At 38.2% G+C, this 23,050-nt stretch overlaps 1 protein-coding gene across 1 annotated transcript in view; it reads left to right on the forward strand.

The window, feature by feature from the left end:
- Positions 1–23,050, forward strand: part of MLLT3 (MLLT3 super elongation complex subunit) — a 117,771-nt gene that overhangs the window by 81,639 nt on the left and 13,082 nt on the right. The window contains exons 7-9 of the mRNA XM_058044310.1: positions 15,190–15,268; positions 18,910–19,045; positions 20,551–20,650. Coding sequence (XP_057900293.1) covers positions 15,190–15,268; positions 18,910–19,045; positions 20,551–20,650 — 315 coding nt within the window. The remainder of the gene's footprint in view (positions 1–15,189; positions 15,269–18,909; positions 19,046–20,550; positions 20,651–23,050) is intronic.

Genomic DNA, 23,050 nt, shown 5'->3' on the forward strand with positions numbered 1-23,050 from the left:
AAGGAGTTCCTTAATTCTGTACTGAAGCTAAAAAGCTGATTCAGCGTTTTCTAAGTCTGTAAGCCGCTGTTACTGAGAGAGCAAATTGCTGAAGTCCTCTCCAAGAGAAGTAAATCCTGCTGGTTTGGACTCTTGTCTATTTTAACATTGACATAGTGGGTCATGGAACACATAGGTCTTCCTTGGGTTCAGGGACAGTTGGTCCCTGTCTGAATGGGTGAAAAGGATGTCTGCCCCTTTTGGACTGTGATCCTTAATAAATCAGGCTGAGTATGGCTCCAGTCAGTAGTGGGATACTATTTAGAAAGTCAGTAATATACTCACCTAAATAAAAACTATCTATGAAAAACAGAATAATCCCCTTAGGTACTTTAGTCACACAACTGGCAAGTGCTGTGCTAGAAACAGCTGGGCTATCTGGTTAGTGAATGTCTGGAGAATTTTACAAGGAGATGTTCTTCTGCATTTTACCACTTTTAACCAGGGAACCTAGTGAAAGGTGACCAAGCAGTGTAATATGGATAACTTTATGTTGGAAGAAATAGTTTGGACTTTTTTGTAGGTATTGGGTAAGCTTCTAAGTGTTTCAGAAGTTTCACAGCTAGATCCATAAAGGGTATATCCAATAAACGTAATCACATTAAGGAAAATAAAAAAGTAAAAACTAGCAATGTTACATAGAGAGTAATGGAAGTAAAAATATGACAGTGCTTTTTCTGTACAATTTCGGTAATTTCAAATCTGTCAAGGCTTCACAATACTGACAAACATAATTGCCTGAAGCTGGGAAGATGCTTCTTTAGTGTCATATCCTGGCATAATAATATGCTGTAAAATAAGTCAATTGTTAGTTCTTACTCTGGTAGAGTTACAGTGCTAGGTATTGTACCCCTGATGAACAAAGGGAGTATATTTGGTAGTATCCAGATTTATTCATAAGTATCTTCAAGAAAGCAAAATGACTATACCCAATCCAGCAAATTTAGGTTAGGTAGAACAAATTACTTCACAAATCAGTACCTAAAAGAAAATTAGAATACTGCAAAAATACTGAGTCAGGTGCCATTTTACTAGTTCAAGTTTTGTTTATGACATTTATGCAAACATAATAATACTGCATTAATGTAATGTTCATACATTGTATAAAATGAAATTATTAATAGCTTTGCTAAGAATTTTGAAGTTTCTTCGCTGTAGGGAGTAAGAGGTGGTCTCATTCTCAAACACATGTTCCAAAATGGTGACTGTTCTCTTTACTGGTATTGCATATGCATGTACTCATATGCATAACTTCACATATAAAACATGATAAATTAGTGATACAAGGCGCAATGTAGAATGTAGAGCTTACTGCAAAAATAAGTTTCTTGCTGTTGCTCATCACACATAGGACGGTTCTCAGAATTAGATATAGTCCATTATCAGTTCTCAGTTGTGAAGTCTGGCTTTGGGATTTTAAAATAAGGATGACATTCTGAAAATTTCCTGTGGTAGAGGAGTCTTAAAAGCATGATTAAACAGAGCTGTTGTTCCACTGGAATGGTGCTACATGATGGCAATGTGCTTGCTCCTCTCATTTCTTTAGATACAACCTGAGTTCAGTGAATTGGGGTGGAGTGTATCATCTCAATCAATGGGCTTGAATTTCAGACAAAAAAGTAGAGTGTGCTTAGCCCTGGACAGCACAGACATCATACGCTACCTAACTATGAGCATTCAGACCTGAAACATGGCCTTTGCCTTCATGAAGTAGAGGATGTAGAGATACAGCGTTAAGTGTCTGCTAGTGGTTGATCTTCCCTTGGAGCTATCCCTTGAAATTCACCTTTCAGAATCCAGACAGGTTAGCATGCTGCTGTCTCTGGTGAATTTCAGAAAGCTGGACACTGTCCTTTGGTGTCCTGTAGTCAGTCTTTTCAGCTTCAAATATCTCTGTAAAATTCAGTGGGAAATGCTGGGAATCACACCCTTCCATAGTGATAAACTCTCTGCCTTGTTAAATAGTCTTTCTGTGTGTGTGACTTAGAACAAGAGCATGTGTGGTCATTCCTCTGTGGCCTATTTGGCATAAGCTGTAGTGTGGTACACTGTGGTATTTATTTTAATTTTGTTTTTCTGTTGACTTTGAGCTGTTGATAAGTAAAACAAGTGTCGGCATTTCTCTTCACGTTGCTTTGTAAGGTATCACTTTTCAAATACATCTGTGAATTAAAGTACATTGGACTTCAGTGTTACTGGTCAACTAGGCATTCACAAGAATGTGAGATTTTTTTTTTTTTTTTTACTTCATTTGGAAATCACACATAAAAGCTGAAAAACTATTTTACTGACTTTGGTATGAAACTTGCAAAATAAAGTACTGAGTAAAAGCATGCAGATTTATGGTGTTATTGAAGCATAGGCATATTAACACAGTCCACCTCAAAATTCTAAATATTTTGTTTTTAAATTAAAATACAGGATGTTTTAGTTAATGAAAACTCCACCTGTTTGCTTCCTATGTGGGACAGTGTAGCAGCACGATAAAAAAAAGACTTGACCTTGATTTTGCTACAGGATTGAAATATGGTGATATTCTTGTAATATTTGTGTGAGCTGGAAGCTGTTGTGTGATATGGAGAAATACAGAATTTTGGATCTGAATGAGGCATTTTCTGTGATTGGAGCTGCCCTTTTTGTGCTGTGGAGCCATTTCAGAAGGGATGCTCAGATTATTCTTGCTTGATTACTGCTGATTTTGCTTGCCCGAGTAGGGAGGAAAAAGTGTTACATGGCTCTTGGTGAGGTTGCTTCAGCAGGAAGACACAAAAGAGATAAGGCAGATGATACATACCTATTCAGGTATTAAATATTCTCCATGTATCTCCAGTTGTAGAGAGCTGAATAACAACTCTTTAGGTCTGCTATGCATGACAGTGGTTTGGTGGATTTTTTAGGGAGCCCATATGAATGGACTGAATTCTGACATATTAATTTCTTCTGTTGTGATTATTTTGCTCATGGTAAGGATTGTTTTTTTCCCTTCCTGCATTGTGTCACTGCATTAGTAATGGTAGTGGCCTTTTGGCGTGTCAAACCTATGGAAATACAATCTGAGCAGAAATGTGTGCTAGCAATTTGTGACAGCTCAAGCGTAAGGAGTTTCAGTTATTAAGAGCAGAGTACATTTAGTGGGTGTTTTGCCTTTAGGAAAAAATCCTGTCTCCTTCTCAGGAAGGCCTTTACGGAGCAATGAAAATACAGTAGAGATCACACAGACTATGCCTTTGTACTTAATTAACTGCTTGCATATCCTAAAGCAGTTGTAGAGTATGAGTACCTTTTTAAAGGAATCCATAAAAGGCCACTTTCAGTCTGGCCCATGATGTAGTAATTTGATGATTGCAAAAGTGGAAGAACATTTTGAAAACCCCCATGGTCTTGTAAAACCTCCAGTCCCTTGTTAGCTGAAAAAGCGTACTTTCTGCCAGGGCTTGGAGCTAAAGTCAGAGCTTTTTCAGGTAACATTTAAAGCCAGAAGGAGCAGTAGTGAGATAGAGCTCCATATGCTGTTTTCATGTAGTTACCAAAGGTCAAAAAGAAAAAGGAGAAGATAGATTTTATTTTTTTGTGAAACAAATGTGGCCGTGACTCTCAAGATGAGTAATGGTGCAGAACAGGGTTAATACTGATCATGTGCTTCACTGTGGACTGGGCCCTGTGGGTTTGCAATGGTCATATTATTATATTCTTTACTTTTTATGTGATAATTAAATGAAGTATTTCTGCTTCTAGTCTGGGAAATAGCACTGCTCTTAAAGCCATGCCAGCCACTCGTGCTATTGTTGGTCGTGGTACTCCTGTGTCAAGGAGGTAATTCAGTAGTGACAAACAGATAAATACCATGCAGTCTGAGGTGTTTCCTTCCAGGTATATGCTCGAGAGAAGTAGTGGCCAAAGATAAGCAGACCTCTTCAGAGAAATGGCAGTAGGCACAAGTATGCACTGTGGCCATCAGCATCTACTGTAGTATGGCACCATTCAGCTGCTATACTTTGCCTATTTTAATGAGGTGTTACTATGAGGTGAAAAATGCTTTGTGTTCACTCACAAAAGCTTGGGTGCATGTTAGGCTGTTCTGTGTGTGGTGAAATTACTATTGCTGGATGAGGAAGCAGCATGATAGAAAAGTAGAGATCCTCTGGGCAGCAAGCTGAAATGTTAAAGTGAGACAGTTTTGTTACCAGTGTGTGTTGGGAGATCCCTGGTTTACAGAAATGTTAACAATTTAGAAATAAAGCAGTGGAGACAAACTATGCAGAAACGATTAAATGTTTGGGTTGTAAAATTAATCTTCTGAGAGCCATGAATTTTTGTCTTCTTGAGGCAAAGTCTGTTGGTTTTTTGTTTAATTTTAGGCAATGTCATGTTTTGACCACGGAATTAACATCAATCATTATTAAGGTACTAATACAGGCAGCAGTATTTTACATAATTTGCAAGTGGTGGCTACATCTGCTTCATTGTGACTCAAGTGAATTAACTCAAGTATTTGCATAAATGCAGGTTCATATTGGGGCCATTTTTTCTGCACTTCAGCACTGGAAACCCTTTTTACCTGCTATCCTGCAGAAAGTAAGGGTTTTAATTGGATGCCAATATTGTAATTGTCTGGATTGTTTTTGTGGCATAAAAAGACTTTGTCTCATGTCCGGGTAAAGTCAAGGCAATTTTGAGACACCAAGGTGGATTGCAGTCAAAATAATAAAATATGAAAGACAAGATATGTTATTTTAATCATAATGATGTGAGATCTTCTTGATTAAGTATTTCATTGCTTTGAAGTTGCTTTATCTATCTACTTCTATAAATTATGTTGTGATCCAGAAGAATGGCTGCCTGTATTTACAACAAAATCTAACACCTGACAATTTTTAGCTGGCATTTTATCTATAATAGTTAGGTCTATTCATGGCTTTTATGCCCTTTTAGTTTTTATGTGGAACCAATATGTTTACACTTCTTTTGGTGAGGGGGGGCGAAGTGTCATGGTATACTCATGTATCTTTGAAAGTTTGCTGCCAAACTCCCCATGAACTTCATTAAATAATTTTGATAATACTTATCATTCAGAGGCTTGTACTCTGGTGATGACACAGAACTCTTCAGGACACACTGTAAGTACACAAATTAATTTTTATATTTAAAAGACTAAATCATCCCCTGAAAAAAAAAAATCAAGTCTTTAACTTCTACTAACACAGGTTAAAGACTGAGCTCACTGCTGCAGTGAGTGTATACCCTATCTCATGCCGTGCATTGCCTGCTGATGAGGGAGGGACTGCTGTTCACCTCCCAGTGCTGTGGAGCCCTGGGGCTGTGCTTTGTGTTTGACACTGCAGAGGAATGCTGGGGGCCCTCTTGGAATGGGCAAGGGATGCTCCTGGTGGACATCATTTGCCTGCCCCAGACTCAAGGATGATAGTGCCTGTGTGTTTCTGGTCTCCTAATACTGAAGTGTGTTTGTGGGCCTGGTAGAGGAAATAAATGAAAGCAGATGTATTCAAGCAGTTTTCTTTCATGACCTCTGTGTGGCAGCTGCCTTTCCCTCTTGACAACATTATTCACTCCTTCTCTGCTAGGGAATTGTTGCTGTTTAAGGGCAGTGTCATAGCTGAAACCAATTTTAATAATATTTTGAATGTTCATTGAAGGTAGTTCAAGATCACCATATCGGCAGTAGAAAAATTGCTACGAAGCTTAAGTGTATTAGTGTGAATTTGTGTTAATTCTCTGAGTCATTCTTCAGTATTACTGTGTTGGCTTAGTCAATACCTCAGTACAGCTTACATTTTTGTTAGAAAAAGATGTTGCAAAATTAATTACTTCATGCTTTTTCCTACCAAAACCAAACTCAAAAAACCCAATAAAACCAAACCCATAAAAACTTTGAGTAAAACATCCAGCTCTATTGCTACTAAAACTTAACACTTTCTATTGAAAGCCTCTAAGCTTTCAGGCTTTCATCCTGCCTTGAAAATAGAAATCTTCTTCTGCTCAACAAAAATGTGTCTTTGTGCTTCATTGGGTATGTCAGTGGGGTTTCTAGTGCCCCTCTCTGATCAGCAATATCTCACACCATTCATTCCCATTGGAGCTGAAAACAAGTAGTTGCCTGATCAGATTTATTTGGTGATCAGATTTATTTGTTTAAACATTGTGCTGCTGTGGAGGGACCAGGAAATTTGGTAATTAATTCTGTCTTTGCCCTAATAAAAATGAAAATTCTGTTTACTTATCCACAGAACTTGTATCAGCATCTCAGAGCGACATGAAAGGAGACTTTAAAGGCAACTGATAATAAGTGCCTCATCAGCAGCAGAGCTGTTTTGTTGCTGAAGTCAACAGGCAGCTCCACCTGTGTCTGAGCTCCCCAAGGAAAAGATGACACACATCAGGGGATAGCAACTGGGGCCAGCAGTAACTGGATCAGTGCCTTAACATTGGTTACCCCAGTCAGAAACTATTGCAAAACTTGTGATGTTTAATACCATACTTGGTGAACACTCTTGATTAGGACAGAAGTAAATCAAGTGATTTTGCTGCTCTGTATGAGGTAATTTTAGGTATTACCTAAATATTTGGAGGAGGTTACATACAGTAACCTGTGTTTCAAAATTCAGATTATCAGCTGCAAAACTATTACAGTCTAAACTGTGGCAATAAAAAAAGTAGATACAGACTGTGACAATTTTTGTATCTTTAAGTGGATGAATATTTTTCCATTGCCCATGCTTCTTTAGTGGATTTTAGTTATTACAATTCATCTGTATTTTGTAGATGGAAAAGACATAGTTTCAAGATAGAGCTTATTGCATCGTGTCTTCCACAAGAAAAGTAAAATATCATCAAGTAAAGTGCCATGGTTTGAGTATTCCGGACAGCAGTAATTCAGTTGCAAAGTTACTCATTCAGGGCAGAAAAAGGCCAAAGGAGAAGCCATTCTTTGTGCTCTTGGTGGGCTAAATTTGGACATTCTTTGTGGCTTTGGGAGAGGGCTAGTAAGAGTAAATAAAATTTTGGATGTTAAATGTTACAATTTTAGCTAAAGAAGACAGTTTGTAGATGAGATGTTTCAACTTTATTTGCTTGTGCCATATACAATGTTTTTGGTCCTTTGGATACTGTAAAACTCAAGATTGATCTGATTTGTACTACATGAGTTCTTAATTTAGCCAGTATTTCAAATAATGTAATTGCAGCCCAGTATTTTTAATAACTTTATTCAGTTGTTAAGGTACCTGTTCAGGTAACTATCAATTACGTTACAAATAGGTTACACTACATCGTAACGATTTGAGTGAAATTAACTTATATATAAGCAATTATCACATTTTCTTTGTTGTGTGTTATATTCTTATGTCTTATGAAACAGAAGTGAAACTATTAAGGTAAAACTCAGATCTTGCTATCCAAAAGTTATTTTAAATCAGAGAAGTAGAGATAAGGAGCTTTAAATAAGGATTACTTTTTTGTAAAAGTACTTGTGTAGGCAAAGTTACAGCATGCGGATATGTCAGCTGTAAATAGTAAAGAACCAATAAGAAAATAGAAATCTGCTCTATAGGTTTTTCTCTCAGAGAATCAGTGTTGTATGGTGTCATGGTTTGGGCCTGGCACAATGCCAGTGCCCCCATGAGAATACCCTCTCCCTGATGTCTGCTGTGAGATGTGACCAGGAATAAGCAAAGCAGGCTCCTGCTTAGAAATAAAGAAAACTTTATTAACTAAACTACAAGAAAAGAAGAGGAAAAAGAAAAACATAAGGGAAGAAATGAAAACCTTACAAAATCATTTTCCTCCTCCCCCCCACCAAATTTCCCAATGCAATACATTCCCCCAAATCACCAACTCACTCTGGCACCACCCTTTAGAATACTCAATCCTCAGTTCATGAAGAGGAGAGGAGTCCTTCTTGCACCATAGGCTTCCCCTGGAAACACGCTGGAACCTCGTGTGCTTCCCTGTCACTCGGCACCGCCCGGAAAGTCCTTCTGCCACTTGTGACATCTTCCTTCCATGCCAATGCTCTCACCACTGTGCATGGACCAGAGCTGCTTTTAGGGTTGTCTTTCAAGGATGCCTTGTCTCACTCCAAAAAGGCATAGTCTCTCCTTTGGGACATCAGTCCCCCCAATTTTTCACCCCCTGGGGCCTTTGGTTCTGAGGCTCTGCCTCCCCCTAAATGCAGTCTCTGTGTCACAGGAATATAAATGGTTCAGTCTATGGCCACACAAGAAAAGTCCAGCCAAAAGGCCACTCCGTCATCTCTCCCCCACTCAAGAGTCTTCTGCACTTCCCTTGTGGCCCATTCCCTCTTATCTCTTATCTCTCTTCTCATTCAGCTCCAGGAGGATCAGCATTTGCAAGGTTTCTATCATGGAGAAAAAGGGTTAAAAATTTCAGTCTCTGCCTGTCCCAGAGCTCCGGCACTCCCACGCTGCCCTGCTGGGCACCTTCTCACTGCGCTCCCCCCCACCCTTCTCCTGGGCCAGCCACTATCAAATTCAGATGCCGGCTCTCCCTCTCTCTCTTTCTCCCCTGGGGGTGGGGGGGTGGCTGCCCGATGTCTCTTGGGGCTCCTCCACCCTTCCATCCTCAAGGGCCTCCTCACCCCCCATCTCTGTCCAGGCCCAGGCCTACAGCAGCTGGACAGGGGAGGGAGATCCGACCTCTTTGCCTGGAAGTCCCGAGAGAGCTTGCCAGGGGCGCAGCTCTGGTTTTTAACCCCTGTGTGTTCTCAGAGGCAGATCTAATCCTCAGTGGTCATACCAAACGCCAGTCTTAAAATCTGAGCATCCATTGGTGGCCTGATGGTAGTGACCACAGCATCCCAGAAATCTCATTTCTGGTCCAGCCACCACATATGGTCTGTGTGTATATAATGTGGATGATCTTTTGTGAAAACTACTAGACAAACACATGGTATAATCATAGATTGAGTGCTTAGGAACCATTTTGTCAGATGTTTCAGATCTATAGAAAATGTGTGTAGAGCATGTTGCTGCCAAACATCATATCTAAAGGTCATTGTTAGGTTTACAGTATAACAAGGCTGGCTAAAAATTATGACATTTTGAAAAATCATTTGAGGAGTTTTGTTTTCTTTTAGACACTCAAGAATTTTTTAGGATATGGCATATATTTTTATATTTTTCTCTCTACAGCTTTTCACTGAAACTGGAATGTACAATAAATGAAAGTTGAGTTTTTCAGAAAATTTAAATTCCAGAAGTCAAGTTTCAGGGAAGAGTAAGTACAATGAGGCTTGCTGTGAAACTGACAGAGGCAACAGAGATCTGCACTTGATCTCTCTGGAGTTTATAGTTAAATTTTGAACCATTTTGTATTGTGGGACATGAGTTCAAGAGTCTGTGCAGCAGGACTTAAGAAAAAAAAAAAAGCTTCTTACATTTCCTACATTTAGCTATGTATTTGCTTGATTTGTATGACCTCAACAAGCTTTCCACATAGTAAAGTTTTAGTGTGGGTCGTGCTGGGACTGTTCTACAGGTTTGAGCTACATAAGAATAGAGGGGAACTGAGGTGAATTTGCAGACTCTGAGTACCTGCTGAGAAGACCAAATTTCTAATGTGGAGAAATGCCCCATAGTAGCATAAAAGCAGTTTTACATGTAGATGGTTCTCCAGTTGTTCTGTTGTTAATAGGAGTGTGTGAACTCCTAACATTAGAGCCTCAGATCTGGGAGAATTTAGGTGATCCACCTTCCTGATGCCCCAAAAGTGACAGCAGACTGTCTGTTTGATTTCCCAGACAGTGAACTGTGAATGCATTAACATCTGTCCTTCTCAGTGGTGACACATAGCGTAGGGCACTGTAGATAAAACAGCATAAGAGAAGGGAGTTGGGAAGTCTTAGCTTCCAACACAGCAGCTGAAGGGGCTGGCCAGAACAACTGCCACCTATCTTCTATCATTACTAATCCCATTAGAGCAGAAGATGTAGAGTAGTTGAATGAAGCTCTCACCTTAGCTTTAATACCAAGACTGAATTTTGTGGTTTGTATTTAATACTAAAATTAAAGTTACTTTCTTTCCAAAACACATTTTCTTTATTGCCACAGGACAGCTCTGTGTATAGAATGTGTGGAAATTCTCAAAGGGAAAGTTTAACATGTTAAATCAAACTCTCAGAAAATCAGTATCTTGGTATTGCTTGTCAGCTTCATTTGACCTTTCCATAGTTAAAAGAGTGCAGAGGGACAGTTGCTATCCTCTCATCACAGGGCTTTCATGCCGCTGGGCTTATAAAATGAGCACTATTTTCCAAGCAAGTATATCTTATATTGTTTGGCCTTATTTTTCTCCCACGTAGTTCAGACCTTGTATGGAATACAGACCTGTTAAATTTCCCATGTTGCGCTGCTCATACTTTGTAAATTCTTCACAAATATTGATGTCTTTTCACACATTTTTGGTGGTCTAAATAACAGTGTTTAGTGGCAGTTTTGAAAAGCCTTTATATAACCCTGTCTTTGCCAGCATTACCTACATATTTAGGACAGTCTTTATCCTTCTTGGTAAGGCTGATCTGATGAGAGCTTCCATCAGTTTGCCTCTTCTGTTTAAGGACCATGTTCATATTCATGTGACCATACACAATTTTAATTTATTTTATCCTTAGTTTACTCATTATCTTGTAGTCGTGAAATCCATGGAAACTGTAGTATTCAGCCACTCTACAAAGCAATCCTTGATCTTCCCTCCTGTACTTTTTACTTGCTTTGCTATATGTCTGCCACTCTTTTCCATTGAGGTGTTTTCAGGGAAAATACAGGTTACAGAGCGATCATCACTACTGCTTCATCTTACAATTTTATTGTATGATTTTTATCCACATTTTTTGTTCAGTCTCCTGTTCATGAATCTTCTCTAAATCTAGACTATTTGTGAGTTTTTCTGTTAGCATTGTCTCAAATTTACTTTTGATTTATAAAGGTAAAATAAAAATCTATCCATAAGTGCAGAAAGAAAGGGATTTTCTTTCAAAATTAAATAAAATGTTTCAGTAAGACAATCTGTAAGGAAAGGCAAATCCCACCTGATTCGGTGCAGTTGTTCAGAGGAAACAGTTGCAAAGATTTGATTAAGGCCTTTTCTTGATGCTACTTTTAAAATTAAGACTGTGTTTCAAATTCAAAGAATCACAGACTCCTTGAGGTTAGCGGGTACCTCTGAGTGTCGTCTGGTCTGCCTGCCCTGTTCAGCCCTGTTCAGCCAGGGCCGCTTTGGGCTGGGTGGCCAGGATCCTGTCTAGACTGCTTTTCAGTATCTGTTAGGGAGGGAGATGACAAAATCACCCTGGGCAGCCTGTGCCTATGATTGGTTACCCTTGCAGTGAAAAGCTGTTTGCTGATGTTCAGTGGGAACCTCTTGTGTGAGCTGCAGATAGGTTGAATTATTCTCCTGAGAGCTGAGGTCACTGACAGGTCACTTAAGTGGCGGTAGATGTTGAAAGTACAGGAGGCCTGTAAGAGAAAAAGGCTTGTCCTGCAGGAGCATGTTCCTCCTCCCTGAAATTCTTAATTTGCACAAAGTGGAAGTGGAAGCAGTGCTCAGCTGTATAAGTAGTTTCAAGTGTACAGACTTCTCAGTATGTATAGCACTGGGAAACATACATCTCTACGCTATCATGCATAAAAAATAAGAAATATGTAGACTGATATGAAATGAGGTCTTGCTACACCACTTCATGTTTACTTCAAGAAACAATTTGTAAGCTTCCTTCAAGAGTGGTTCAGGGAAAGGCTAGAAAAACCAGTGTCACCCACATACAGATATATTCTATTTCTTACTGTAAGAATTAATAAAGAGCTTGAAATGATGGGGGTTATTTTTAGAGTCACAGAATCATATCGTGAGTTGGAAGGGACCCACAAGGATCATCTAAGTCCAGCTACTGGCCCTGGACCTGACAGCCTCAAGAAGTTGTACAAATTGGGACAATCATAAAATATTACAGAAACAGCTCCATTATATCCTCTGCTATAAACAGGTGGGCTTGCCTGAAAGTTTTTTGCAGCTCAAGAGTGAGCTACTTGTAAAAACAGACAAGAATTTGAAAATGGCAGAAGCCAGGTGATTTAGAAAAATCACTGGTAAAAAAAGTACCTTTTCACGGAAAACTTGGGCCAAAGAAAATTGCCCTTTTTGCTGAACAGCTTCAAAGCACAGAATCCCTCAATCAGGCCTAATAAAGAAGTCACTGTCTACTGTGCATCACTGTGAGAGCACTAAAACGAAGTAGACTGTCTAAGAATGCAATATATCATAGGGGGTCATTGCACTAATGAACAGTTCAGGCCCAAACTCTCATTAGCTTCTCTGTAGAAAGAGAAAATTGGTAAAACAGGAAAAGGTCATATGAGAGAAGCTCTTCCCTGATACTATCTTAAACTTTTATTGTTGAAAGATAGGCTTTAGTTAATTTCAGACTTACTAAAAAAAAATATTTTGTGATTAGGAACCAGTGAATAAGAGCAGAAAACCTAAGTGCATAAAGCCATAAATACCTTAGTCCATGGGTTAACAATCTGTAAAAGTGTCAAAAAACATTGCTTAAGTGATAGAAGACACCCGCTGTTAACTGGAAGCATGGGTGCTGTTGGCACCAGTCCATATTCATATATGGAAGGCATCTTTTTAGTTCCTTCTGAAAAGGCAAATCTTTTCTGTTAATAACATTCTTTCTCAGGTTAAAAGCAACTGTTTCCTCTGTGTGTGTTCTCACCCAGATTTCTCAGTCCAAAGTGGTTTCATTTCCAATACTTAACAGTTTTAATATTTATGCTAATCTATATTCCTTGGAACAAATTTTCAGATTTTGGGATGTTTAAGGAAATGAAGTAAATAGTTTCAAAAGTTATTAGGAACCCTTTTGAAGTCTAGATGATCAATGTCTTTCCTAAGTTTTTGTGGTTTGAGTTCTCAAAATGATCTTGCTAAAGCAGAGCAAAATTTTTACCAGGAAAATACACAACTTTGTATGTATCTATATTCATTTGTTCTTGTGATATTGACCCAATTAGTTAATGCTGGGAGAAAATTTTGGTTCGGAGCAACATCACTGGTATTTTTATGCCTTATAATGAGAATGAGATTAGGCTTTTCTCCCTTTTTTAATTTCAAGCAAACTAGTTAAAAAAGAAAGTAGCAAACTTGTAATAGTTAAATAGTCTCTGTGCCTATTTGATTTTTTTCTTTTCAGACTTTTAGCACTTGAAAGCCAAATATGACTGTCTTTTAGTGTTTGCTTTTTTTTTGAGGGAATGGACTTTAAGTAAGTTGAAGCTCATGCTGAAATTAATAAAGAAAAATACAGTTAATGTAAATCTGCAGAAACCAGTTCTCAGCTAGTAATTTTGCTGCAAGAAGCAGAAATTGATGGATAAACCAGATGTTTAAGAGTAGCCTGCAGCTAGACAACTGAGCTTAGTTTGCTGATGTCTTTAAAGTTTGCCTGGACACTTGTTCTTCATCACTGCAGTCTGTTTCATATTATCATGATTATTTTACAGCTAAAAATCTTGTAAGGTTTTGCAGAAACTCAGGAAGGAAATGTTTTATTTTATTTTTTTTTCAAAAATGCTTGATTTTCGGAGCAGTGTCAAGTAATGCTGCAGTGTGTTTCGAAAAGGTTTGATGCTGTGTAGTGTGTAAGAATCTCTCTTGGTACTCTGTGTGGGTTGTGTTGCTGTTTGGGTTGGGTTTTGTTGCACAGGATTGATTCAGTTGTATATAAGTGGCATACACATACAGAGTCAGGTACAGAGTTTGTATTTTGACTGTGTGTCTGTGAGAACTGGAGCTGATGTTGATTTAAGGAGAGCAGATGTTAATGGTGTATTCTGTTGCCCAAATAGGCATCTCTCATCGTGAGAAAAGGCAACAAAAGGCAGTAAATCTGCCTGCTCTATTATGAAGGGCAACAATAGATTGATTTATGGGGAAAAAGCAACTGTTAGGCTTAGGTAGTGAAAACTGAGTTTTACAAACTGGATATTTCTGCTGTCATTTTTGAGAACAATTTTGTTCTGTCTTAATCGTGAGGCAAGGAGAGTCAGAAAATGTTGGTTAGCCTGGATAACACATCATGATACACAGTTGTATAAAATTTAAAGTGTAAGCAGGTTTAATTTTCAATAGTAGACCATTATTTTCTAAACTGATTTTCACTGTTCCTTCTGTATGACCACTTCTTTTGTGTTCTCTGTTAGCATCCCCTTTGCCCTCATACCAGATTCATACTTTGTCTCATGTACACAGATGAGTGTGCAAGGATGTATCATTGAGTCTAGGAATCAGCCAGAAAGTATATGGAGACATGCAACCTGGCAGCAGGAAGAAGACTCTTCAGTAAAATAGTACAGAATTTTTCGATGAAGTAATAGATTTCCTCATTAAACTAAAGGGAAATTTACACATTTTAAACAACAGTAGGAAAAAATTTGTGTAGAACTGTTGGTTAAATAATACACACTGATTTTAATAGCCTTGTTTAAAAATCCAGTTCTCTTTTGTAATTGGTAAATTCTAGATAATTTCACTTTGTAACCAAGCATACCTTCTGATTCAATCGCATTTACAATCTGCGGAGTTTTGATACATATGAAAAGGGTTAGGAGAATTTCAGTCACAGCATAAAAGTTTCATTTGAATCCCTATATTAAGACTTATTTTCTAAGGGAGATGAAAGAAAACTGTCTGAGGTTTTCTGGCATTTAGTGTGGTCTGCTCGGGTCTTTTGTTTTTCAATTCCACAATGTCATTGCTAATTTGAAAAACATTGCATCTCTAGTATGACAATGACAGTGATGCCTTAGGTCCATTATAAACTTATTTAGTCTTTCATATTGTATAATCTTTCAAACAAGGCTTTGGAAACTTCTTGTTAGACTTTAGCAAAGAACTAGACATGAATTAGTAGTGTGTGTGTGTATGGTGAGTTCAACAGTAATTTCCACAATGTTTGCCTCACTGACACCTGAAGTTAAGGTTTTTGAGTACTATTTGGCCCCACAGTTTCTTTATCTTGACAGAATGTTTTAGGCAGTAACTAACCATAAGAGTTTTTCTAGGCAAAAGAATGTCTCTTAAAATGTTATTTATTTTCTTTTTTTTTCTTTTAAGTCTGAACAGCCCAGTCCTGCCAGTTCCAGCTCCAGTTCCAGTTCCAGTTTTACACCATCTCAAAACAACAGACAACAAGGTATCAGTAAAGGAAAAGAAATTGAAATGAATGTGTGAAATGAATGAGCCAATGAAAACAGAACTCATGGCATCTCATGACCTCTTTTCTTCTGTGTTTCACTGCCTGAACTGGCCACAGTTTTGATTTAGAGACTTTTCTGCAGGTTGTTTTCAGATCTGGCTATAAGGGCAAAATAAAAGGAGAAAAATAAACTGGTAATCTGAGAAAAGGGTATGAATATTGGTTGTTTTGAAGGACTGAATACATGCCAGTCACTTAACAGAGGATAAACCCAACAGAGCTTGTGTTTCTGAGTTGTCCTTCTGCAGGGTTAGGTAGCATGGCACCTGGCTCCATCTGAAGCCCTGGAAAAGTGTGGTTTCCCATGGGCAGCCAACAGAAACCCACAGATGTGTTTATGTAGACCCTTTCAAAGGCTCTGAGCATCCCATACTACTGGGAAGTTTTAAGAGCACACAGTATTTACTTCAAATACATGGCAGGGAAGGATAATGGTTAGATTTAAAGTTTGCGTTTTGATTTTCTGGCTAATACTTTCAGTTTACTTGAAACTCAATAAAGAATTGCAGTTTTCTCCCTGGACACTTTGCCAAGGCATGTTTTCTGTAAATAAGCTGATATTAATTCTCCATGATCTATTAAACTACTTAGTTCCTGGTTGGCTTCCTTCCCTGGTTTACAAGATTGTACAACCGATACATTCTTAATGAGTTTTTGTTTTATTATTTGGATAAGGAGCATTAAAAAAGCAGTCTTTGACTTAACAAAATTGTTTGTTTTAGCCATTTGTATTCCTCAACGGTAAACTTGATTTAGGGTTATGACAATACATTAGTGCCTCAGGCGCACTGACTTTAAATAGATTTGTACGTGATTATGTGATGCATATCTGTCCTAGTGCCTTTCTGTAGGTGACTGGTACTGATTTTCTGATGTTTTCTGGCAGTGTTATGCCATGTGAAAGAAGGCAAAAGCTTGAAATGAACGGTGGTAATGACTGGCTTCAGGCAGTTAATATTTACCTAACAATAAACAGATACACTTCCTGCTGAAACCCCATTTTTGTTCTCACAAAAACTTTAGTGGTGTGAACTGTCCATTACAAGCCAAAAGACTTAGATACCCTCTTCTGCATCAGTTATCTTTGCTGGGAAAAAATTTAGTAGTTTCTTCTGAGCAGACTGGTCCCATCCATGTTTTCTGGATCATATACAAGACGTATCACAGATTGTCTTTCAGTTCTTCTCTAGATAAGGTGGGAGATTTGTCCTCCAGTGTGAACAGCTCTGAAGTGCAAATGGTCTGTGCATCTTCTCTTTTTTGCAGCAGTAAATAGTGGTTTCTGCTTCCTTCTGGGAGTTCCAGAAATAGGCATGTTTATTGTCCAGGCCATGCATTTGTATATCAAAGGTATGGAGCACCAGGCATACCATGGCATGTTCACGATGTATGTTGTGCTCTGGTCAGAAGCCGTGCTTTTCCTCTCACCTGGAAGTTACTTGCTAGGACTGTTGCTCTTTTTGGTTGCATTTAGACTCCAGTGCTCACTCATGTGTCAAAAAAACACAGCATGAACTTTTTTCACCTCTTTTTGCATAAACAGTGGGCCAGCTTGAGGTTCCTCAAGTTCTTCTGTCCTTGGGGCTTACTTTGATATTTATCTATTTCCTTACCAAGAAAACTTGCTCATGGGCACCTCTTAATTTTCAGTTTCTCCTTAACTTTTCTGATATCTTAGGAGGCAACAACTTCACAAACCTTTAAAAAGGTGGTTATGGAATTTTAGAGTAAGTGTGCAAGAAGCAGAAGCATTACTATCCATGCTAGGAAAAAAAAAAAAAGTCCTAAAATTTAATGCTCTGTGGATTGGTAGAAAAGTCTGCTGAAAAGTTAGGTAGCAATGTGCTTTTCAGACTCCCAGACATGCTCCTACACTAAGTGAGAACTTGTTTCAATGACTAGTTGTTCAATGCTGATGGGGCTGTCAGTGATGGATGTATCTGAGGAGTCCAAGTTTCTTTTTATTACTGCTTCTATAAAAGCCTTTTCCCTCCTTCAAGGGTCAGATGGTAAGTTATTCAGTCAGACTACAAGTTGTCATTTGCAGCTGAGCATTGTCTTCCTGAGATTCAAACAGGGACAGAAAATGGAGCACAACTCAGCTGCTTCTACATATCAGCTGTGGGTGCATGGACAAGATGTACTTCCATAATGTCACCTATACAAATGTCTGGTCAACCAGGAATTTGGCCATGAGGACCATCTGGTTTTCTTTCCTAGGGTGTGAAAACAGAGAAAAGGCTCATTTCTCTGAACTGTCCAAATTGTGTCAATTTGCAGAAAGTTCTAGGGCAGCCTTAGTGATAAATCATTCCAAACAACAGCTTGGAAGTCACTTGCACAAAACTAGTCAAAATGCTTATGGCCTGAACTTTGCTATGTCTGTAACAGTCCATAAAACTGTCCTCCCCTATGAAGGGAGCACTGTCATACTCATTACCCTGTTATGAGTATGACTGACAGATGTCTCCCTTCTCTGCTGGCAGTGACCAGGGAGGACAGTCCTTGACTCAGTTTTGCCATTAGCAAATAAAGAGTTGAAAGCTTCATCTCAGGCTCAATGTATTCATGTTAGTACTGTGTTTCTTGGGCTGAAGGAATTGCCACCATAATAGTAATTGCTGTTCTTACAGCCATCACTGGTGCTTTCAACTGCTGCTTCATGTCTTAGATGGGCTATACTTCATAGTTAGATGTCCTATGGCACCGGGACATTTTACTTTCTTCCCTCTTCTAATCTGCTTTTGCCCATTCTTATTTCAAGTAGCTGTAGTGTTACACTTCGCAGCTCTATTAAACATGTTTTTCTTTCTGTAACTGTCTCTTAGAGTAAAAAGAGTGAAAATCAAATCCCAAACTGAGCTCAATGCAGTTTTGTAAGCAAGTTAAGCTTCGTACCTTCTTGCTAATACAGGAAAAGTGATAACATGGTGTTGGATGATATTGATGCACTTCACACTTATCAACATGGGTGAAGTAGTTAGTCCACTTGAAATTGACCCTGAAATAATAGGAACAGCTGAAGGTAATATACATAAAAACCAAGAAGACAAAATGACTGCCTTGTACAGAATAATTTACTCAGAGTGAGTTGTTAGAACCAACCTCTCATACATGGATTAACCTAATAAATGTACTAATACTGATCAGTATGTCCTGTAGATCTTAACTCACATATAATGAGAAAGCAAAAAATACTAAACCCCAGCAATACAAAAGAAGCATGCTCTTAGTAAGCATACATTTCATGTCAATTTCTCCTGTGGTGAAGTAAGTATTTTACTTACTTCAGCTATGGTCCAGGGTGCAAATTGTTCTAACACTTGAACACGTGAATTGTCATTGTCAAGAGTAAGTCCATTGAAGCTGACGGAGTTGCTCATGTGAGTAAAGATTCATGAATATATGGACAGGTCCCTGCAGTATAATCATCCAGTGCATTACTTAGTTACTTAGTTTGTTTAGTTTTTAAGACTCTCCTCTCTCAGCACTGTGAGAGATAGTTTTTAAAGCTGGGTAAATTGCCCAAAATACTGGGAAGTAAACTTTGTTGATTTTTATTGTCTCTGTTGTTTCAGGTCCATTGAGAACTATAATGAAAGATCTGCATTCAGATGATAATGAAGATGAATCAGATGAAGCAGATGACAAGGACAATGACTCTGAGTTGGAACAACCTGTAAATACACGAGCAGGAGGAGGCAGGAGTCGCAGGTGAGTGTCCTGTGATTGAAAGTGGCCTGCTGACCAAGACATGTAGTGCTTGTTAGTAACAAAGCAAGGTCCGATGTTTTCAGAGTGCTGAGTAGCAAATGGGCAGAAAATTCACTCTTTCTAAAGCATCTGCACATAAAAGAGCCCTTTTCAAACACTAACACAAGTAGCCGTTCCTGATACAAACTCTTCCTGTACTAATCAATATGGTTATGATGATCTCATTTGCTTGACTTTACTCAATTTTATGTGATTGTGACTTGAGACGAGCAGTTATAATTACTCCCTGGCCTAAATTAGAGAAAATTGTCCTTCCACTGTTGAATAAGCTATTCTATACATAGTCACAAGACCTCTTTGCTTACCAGTTTTACATTAAGCTGTTAAATTGAATCCAAATCAATGAAATTTGAATTTCAAGTAAATTCTGTGCTGCATAGAGTAGATAATGCATAAAAATGCATCAGAGGGTAAAGCAAGTGTCTGTCAAAAGTATTTTTAAATTTTTTATTTTTTAAAAGAAGCTTCTGCATCCTTGCTACAACCTTCAGAAGGCATCCCAAAACTCATATGGTGTTCAGGCAGCTTGAAGCTCCATCCAAATGATGTTCAAAGTTATGGAAGAAACCAAAACTGTGTCTCTCAAACATTCTACATATTAGGTTCTTTATGTAATTCAGAGGATTTTCCTGTTAGAGGACAGCACCTGAGTGACAGTGTCGCTACTGCTCGAATGGGAAGATAACAGGAAAACTTTAATGAATGCAGCTGCTTCCCTGGTGTACTTTAGCAGCTGGAATCAAGGAGAAAAAGACAAAGATGACTAGCTGTTGGAGAATTTGTTGTCAGTGACGGTTTAAAGGATTGTTTCAAGCTCAGCTTGTCTCCTGGTGTGGAGATTTTGTTTCAGTTTTTTGATGAAACTTTAAGGCTATTTTGTCCCAATTAACTAATGTTTTTTTCCCCAACAAAAAATATTTTCTGTTGTTCATAAGTGAATGAAAGGTGCAACTGACTAGGAGCTGGGTTTTTTTTGTTGTCTCTTCTGAGATGCTAAGTTTTTAATCAGGAAAAGCTGTGTTAACTTTTGACAATAAACAAGGAACTTTTCAGTAAAACATGTATTCAGGTGGGATGTACAGCTGTTTGGAAGGGTTTTAGGAGAGCAGAAGTGTCCCTAAAGGCCACTTTCCTTCTTTGACATAGCTGTGAACTGAGATAGGGAGAAGCAGTTGAATTTTGTAGGTGTTTAACCATTTCTGTAAAGTTAGCTGCTATTAACTCAGCGAAGTGCAGACAGGCAGCCTCCTTCTTTGTGCTACAAAGAGTTTTTTCCAGAGTGCAGCCCTGCTCAGATGCCTCTCTTCCGTGTGACCTTGATGAACAATAGCCTGCTTAGCAAGGGATTAGTCATTGTAAGTCCCTACCTCAAAGTCCAAGGTTGACTTACCCCATTTGACAGCCCTTTGTCTGCAGATGTAATGCTGTGGCTCTTTTTTCTGCAGGGTTAGTCTGAGTGATGGCAGCGACAGCGACAGCAGCTCAGCTTCCTCACCGCTGCGTCATGATCCAGCACCACCTGTTCTGAAAACCAGCAACAGCCAGGTGAAAAATGCAGTTTGGCTTTGTATTAGCAGCAGACAGAGTTAGCATCAATCTCAAGATTTTGTTGATGCATCTCTTCTCCTTTCTCCCACCAGTGTTCATCTAGAAAGATGCAGTATTTTTTTTTACTGCAGTGGAAGGCACAATAGTTTTTACTTTGCATCAGAGTACTTGTTCTAGATTTTTAAGAGCTAACGTTATTTCTGAGGTAGCAACATAGGGTAGTTTGGTTTTTCAAGGAAAATTAAGTAAATTACCTAGAGTTGCAAAATACTCCAGGGACAAATGAGAATTAGCTTTTGGGTAGTACCTCTCTCACAGTAAGTATAAAATTAAGTATAAAAACTCACATTATTTACAAAATAAAATACACCATTTTTTCAGTTAATTTAAGTGTCAATTGCATCATATGTAAAGCTGTTAGGACACATACTGGCTACTTACAGTTGTGATATAGTTAAAATGGTGGCTATGTGCACACAGGTTTGTGGTTTAGAGGGTGAGCTTAATAGGTGGGTCTTTTCTATATCTGTTTTCTATAATTGCTTCAATTATCTGGCAGATATTATTTATTTGCCTTTATTTTTCTATTAAGATTTCCAGCACAAGCTACAGTACAAACCCCAAATATTAGCTAATTTCAAATACATTGTGGGGAAGTAAACGCCACAAACTAGGAAGTACTTTGTGCACAGAGAGAAGGTAATTTCATGTCCAGAAAATATTCTTATTTTCTACCATTGTAGGCTCTTCTAAGTTGTCTATACAGAAGTTACCAGTTTTATTTAAGAGATAGACTTGAAGTCAAAAAGCTGTCTGTAGGGGTGAAGAATGTTGCATTTACTGACCACATAAGCACAAGAAAAATAAAAAATCTGTCTTGTTGGCATGTTGTTTAATGAAGACTGATTTCTAAAGAGCCAATGCAATTGTTAAGTAATTGTAAGTCTCAGTATCAGCAGTCCACTCAGTCACATCTTTTGTGTTCCTTTGCCTCTTGGTGATATAGTAGAAGGTCTATCTCCACATTTAGAAACTCCAAAGAATAGCTGTGTGTCTGCTAAAAAAAAAACCCAAACCTTCACCTACCTTCTTCCATTTCTTTAAATGAGCTAAAATTTGAGCCCAATTTTTGAGCTAATCGGACTGCAAATTGGAAATCTTGGGAAGCATTGTGAGAATTCAAATTGTGTGAACTATAGCTACATTTGAAATCTCTTCTTGGTACCTTAGTGCTGCTTGCCAGGATGATCTTTTACTGATGAAATCAGGTTTTTTTTAACCAAGTTCCTTTATAGAACCGAAGAGTTTGTATTTGTATTAGCTTTCTCAGACATGATTAGTGCTGTATCTCATCTATAAAGTGCTTAAGATGTTACATTTAAACTGCATATCAAGAGCATTGTAAGGAAGCTGCTTTTTAAAATACACTGTGTTCTTGACAAAGTTCTATTTGAAACCAAAAATTTTCTTCCTGTGAAAACTATAAATGCATCTAAAAGGTACTGAATCCATGATTAAAGGCCTGGTTTTTTGTAGGGTTGGGTGGGGTTTTTTTTCAAGACAAAACTTTGCTACTGGCCTACACAGCAGTAACCCTAGAGGGTGTTGAACAGAAGTACTAGAATTATTCTTCAAAAATGTATGTTTTGAATCTGAACATTCATCACTCTTGGCTAATTAAATCAAGTAAGGTTAACTCAGATCTGCAGTCTCTTTCTCTAGATAGGAAAATAGCTGTCTGCCAGCTGTGTTCTTAAGATGCTGGGGAAGACATATACAATTTAATAATTTGTACCAAGGGAAGGAGAAATGAGCGAGGACTTGGGGGAAGATGTCAGTAAGGCTTCTAGAAGACTTGTTCTTACACGCTTTATTTCCTTGTTTTAATTACTGAGTTTTTTCCTGTGTTGTGGCTGTTGGGTATGATTTTTGGAGTTAATCATGCTGGTGATGTTAGTCTCACTTAAAATGAAATGTGAAACATAATCTCCCATTATCTGTGATTACTTGGTTTTCTTTGATGTTTTTCAGAAGAACTGGTTATATTATAGGTTAGGAATGATATAGTGATATTTCTTTTAACTTCAAAAAATTGTTGTCTGTTTAAAAAATGGAAAGAACAATCAACAGTTCATTTTCCCACAAATATTTCTGCCTTTAGTTCTGAAAGTTTCAAATCAAGCATGGTGTCCTGCTGCTTGTTGATGTACTCTTCTTGAATCTATTTCAGTACCAGATGAAGCAATCTTGGCTTGTATGAGTGATAATAAATGGGTGTGAGTGGCATTGAAGGAAGGGTACCATATAAGTACAAAAGTAATTACTGCCCATCACTTTGTTTTTCACTTATAACTCATACAATCAAACAGTCACTCATACACTCACTAGTCAAACAGT

This window comes from Melospiza georgiana, chromosome Z (assembly GCF_028018845.1).
Source record: "Melospiza georgiana isolate bMelGeo1 chromosome Z, bMelGeo1.pri, whole genome shotgun sequence".
Classification (NCBI taxonomy): domain Eukaryota; kingdom Metazoa; phylum Chordata; class Aves; order Passeriformes; family Passerellidae; genus Melospiza; species Melospiza georgiana.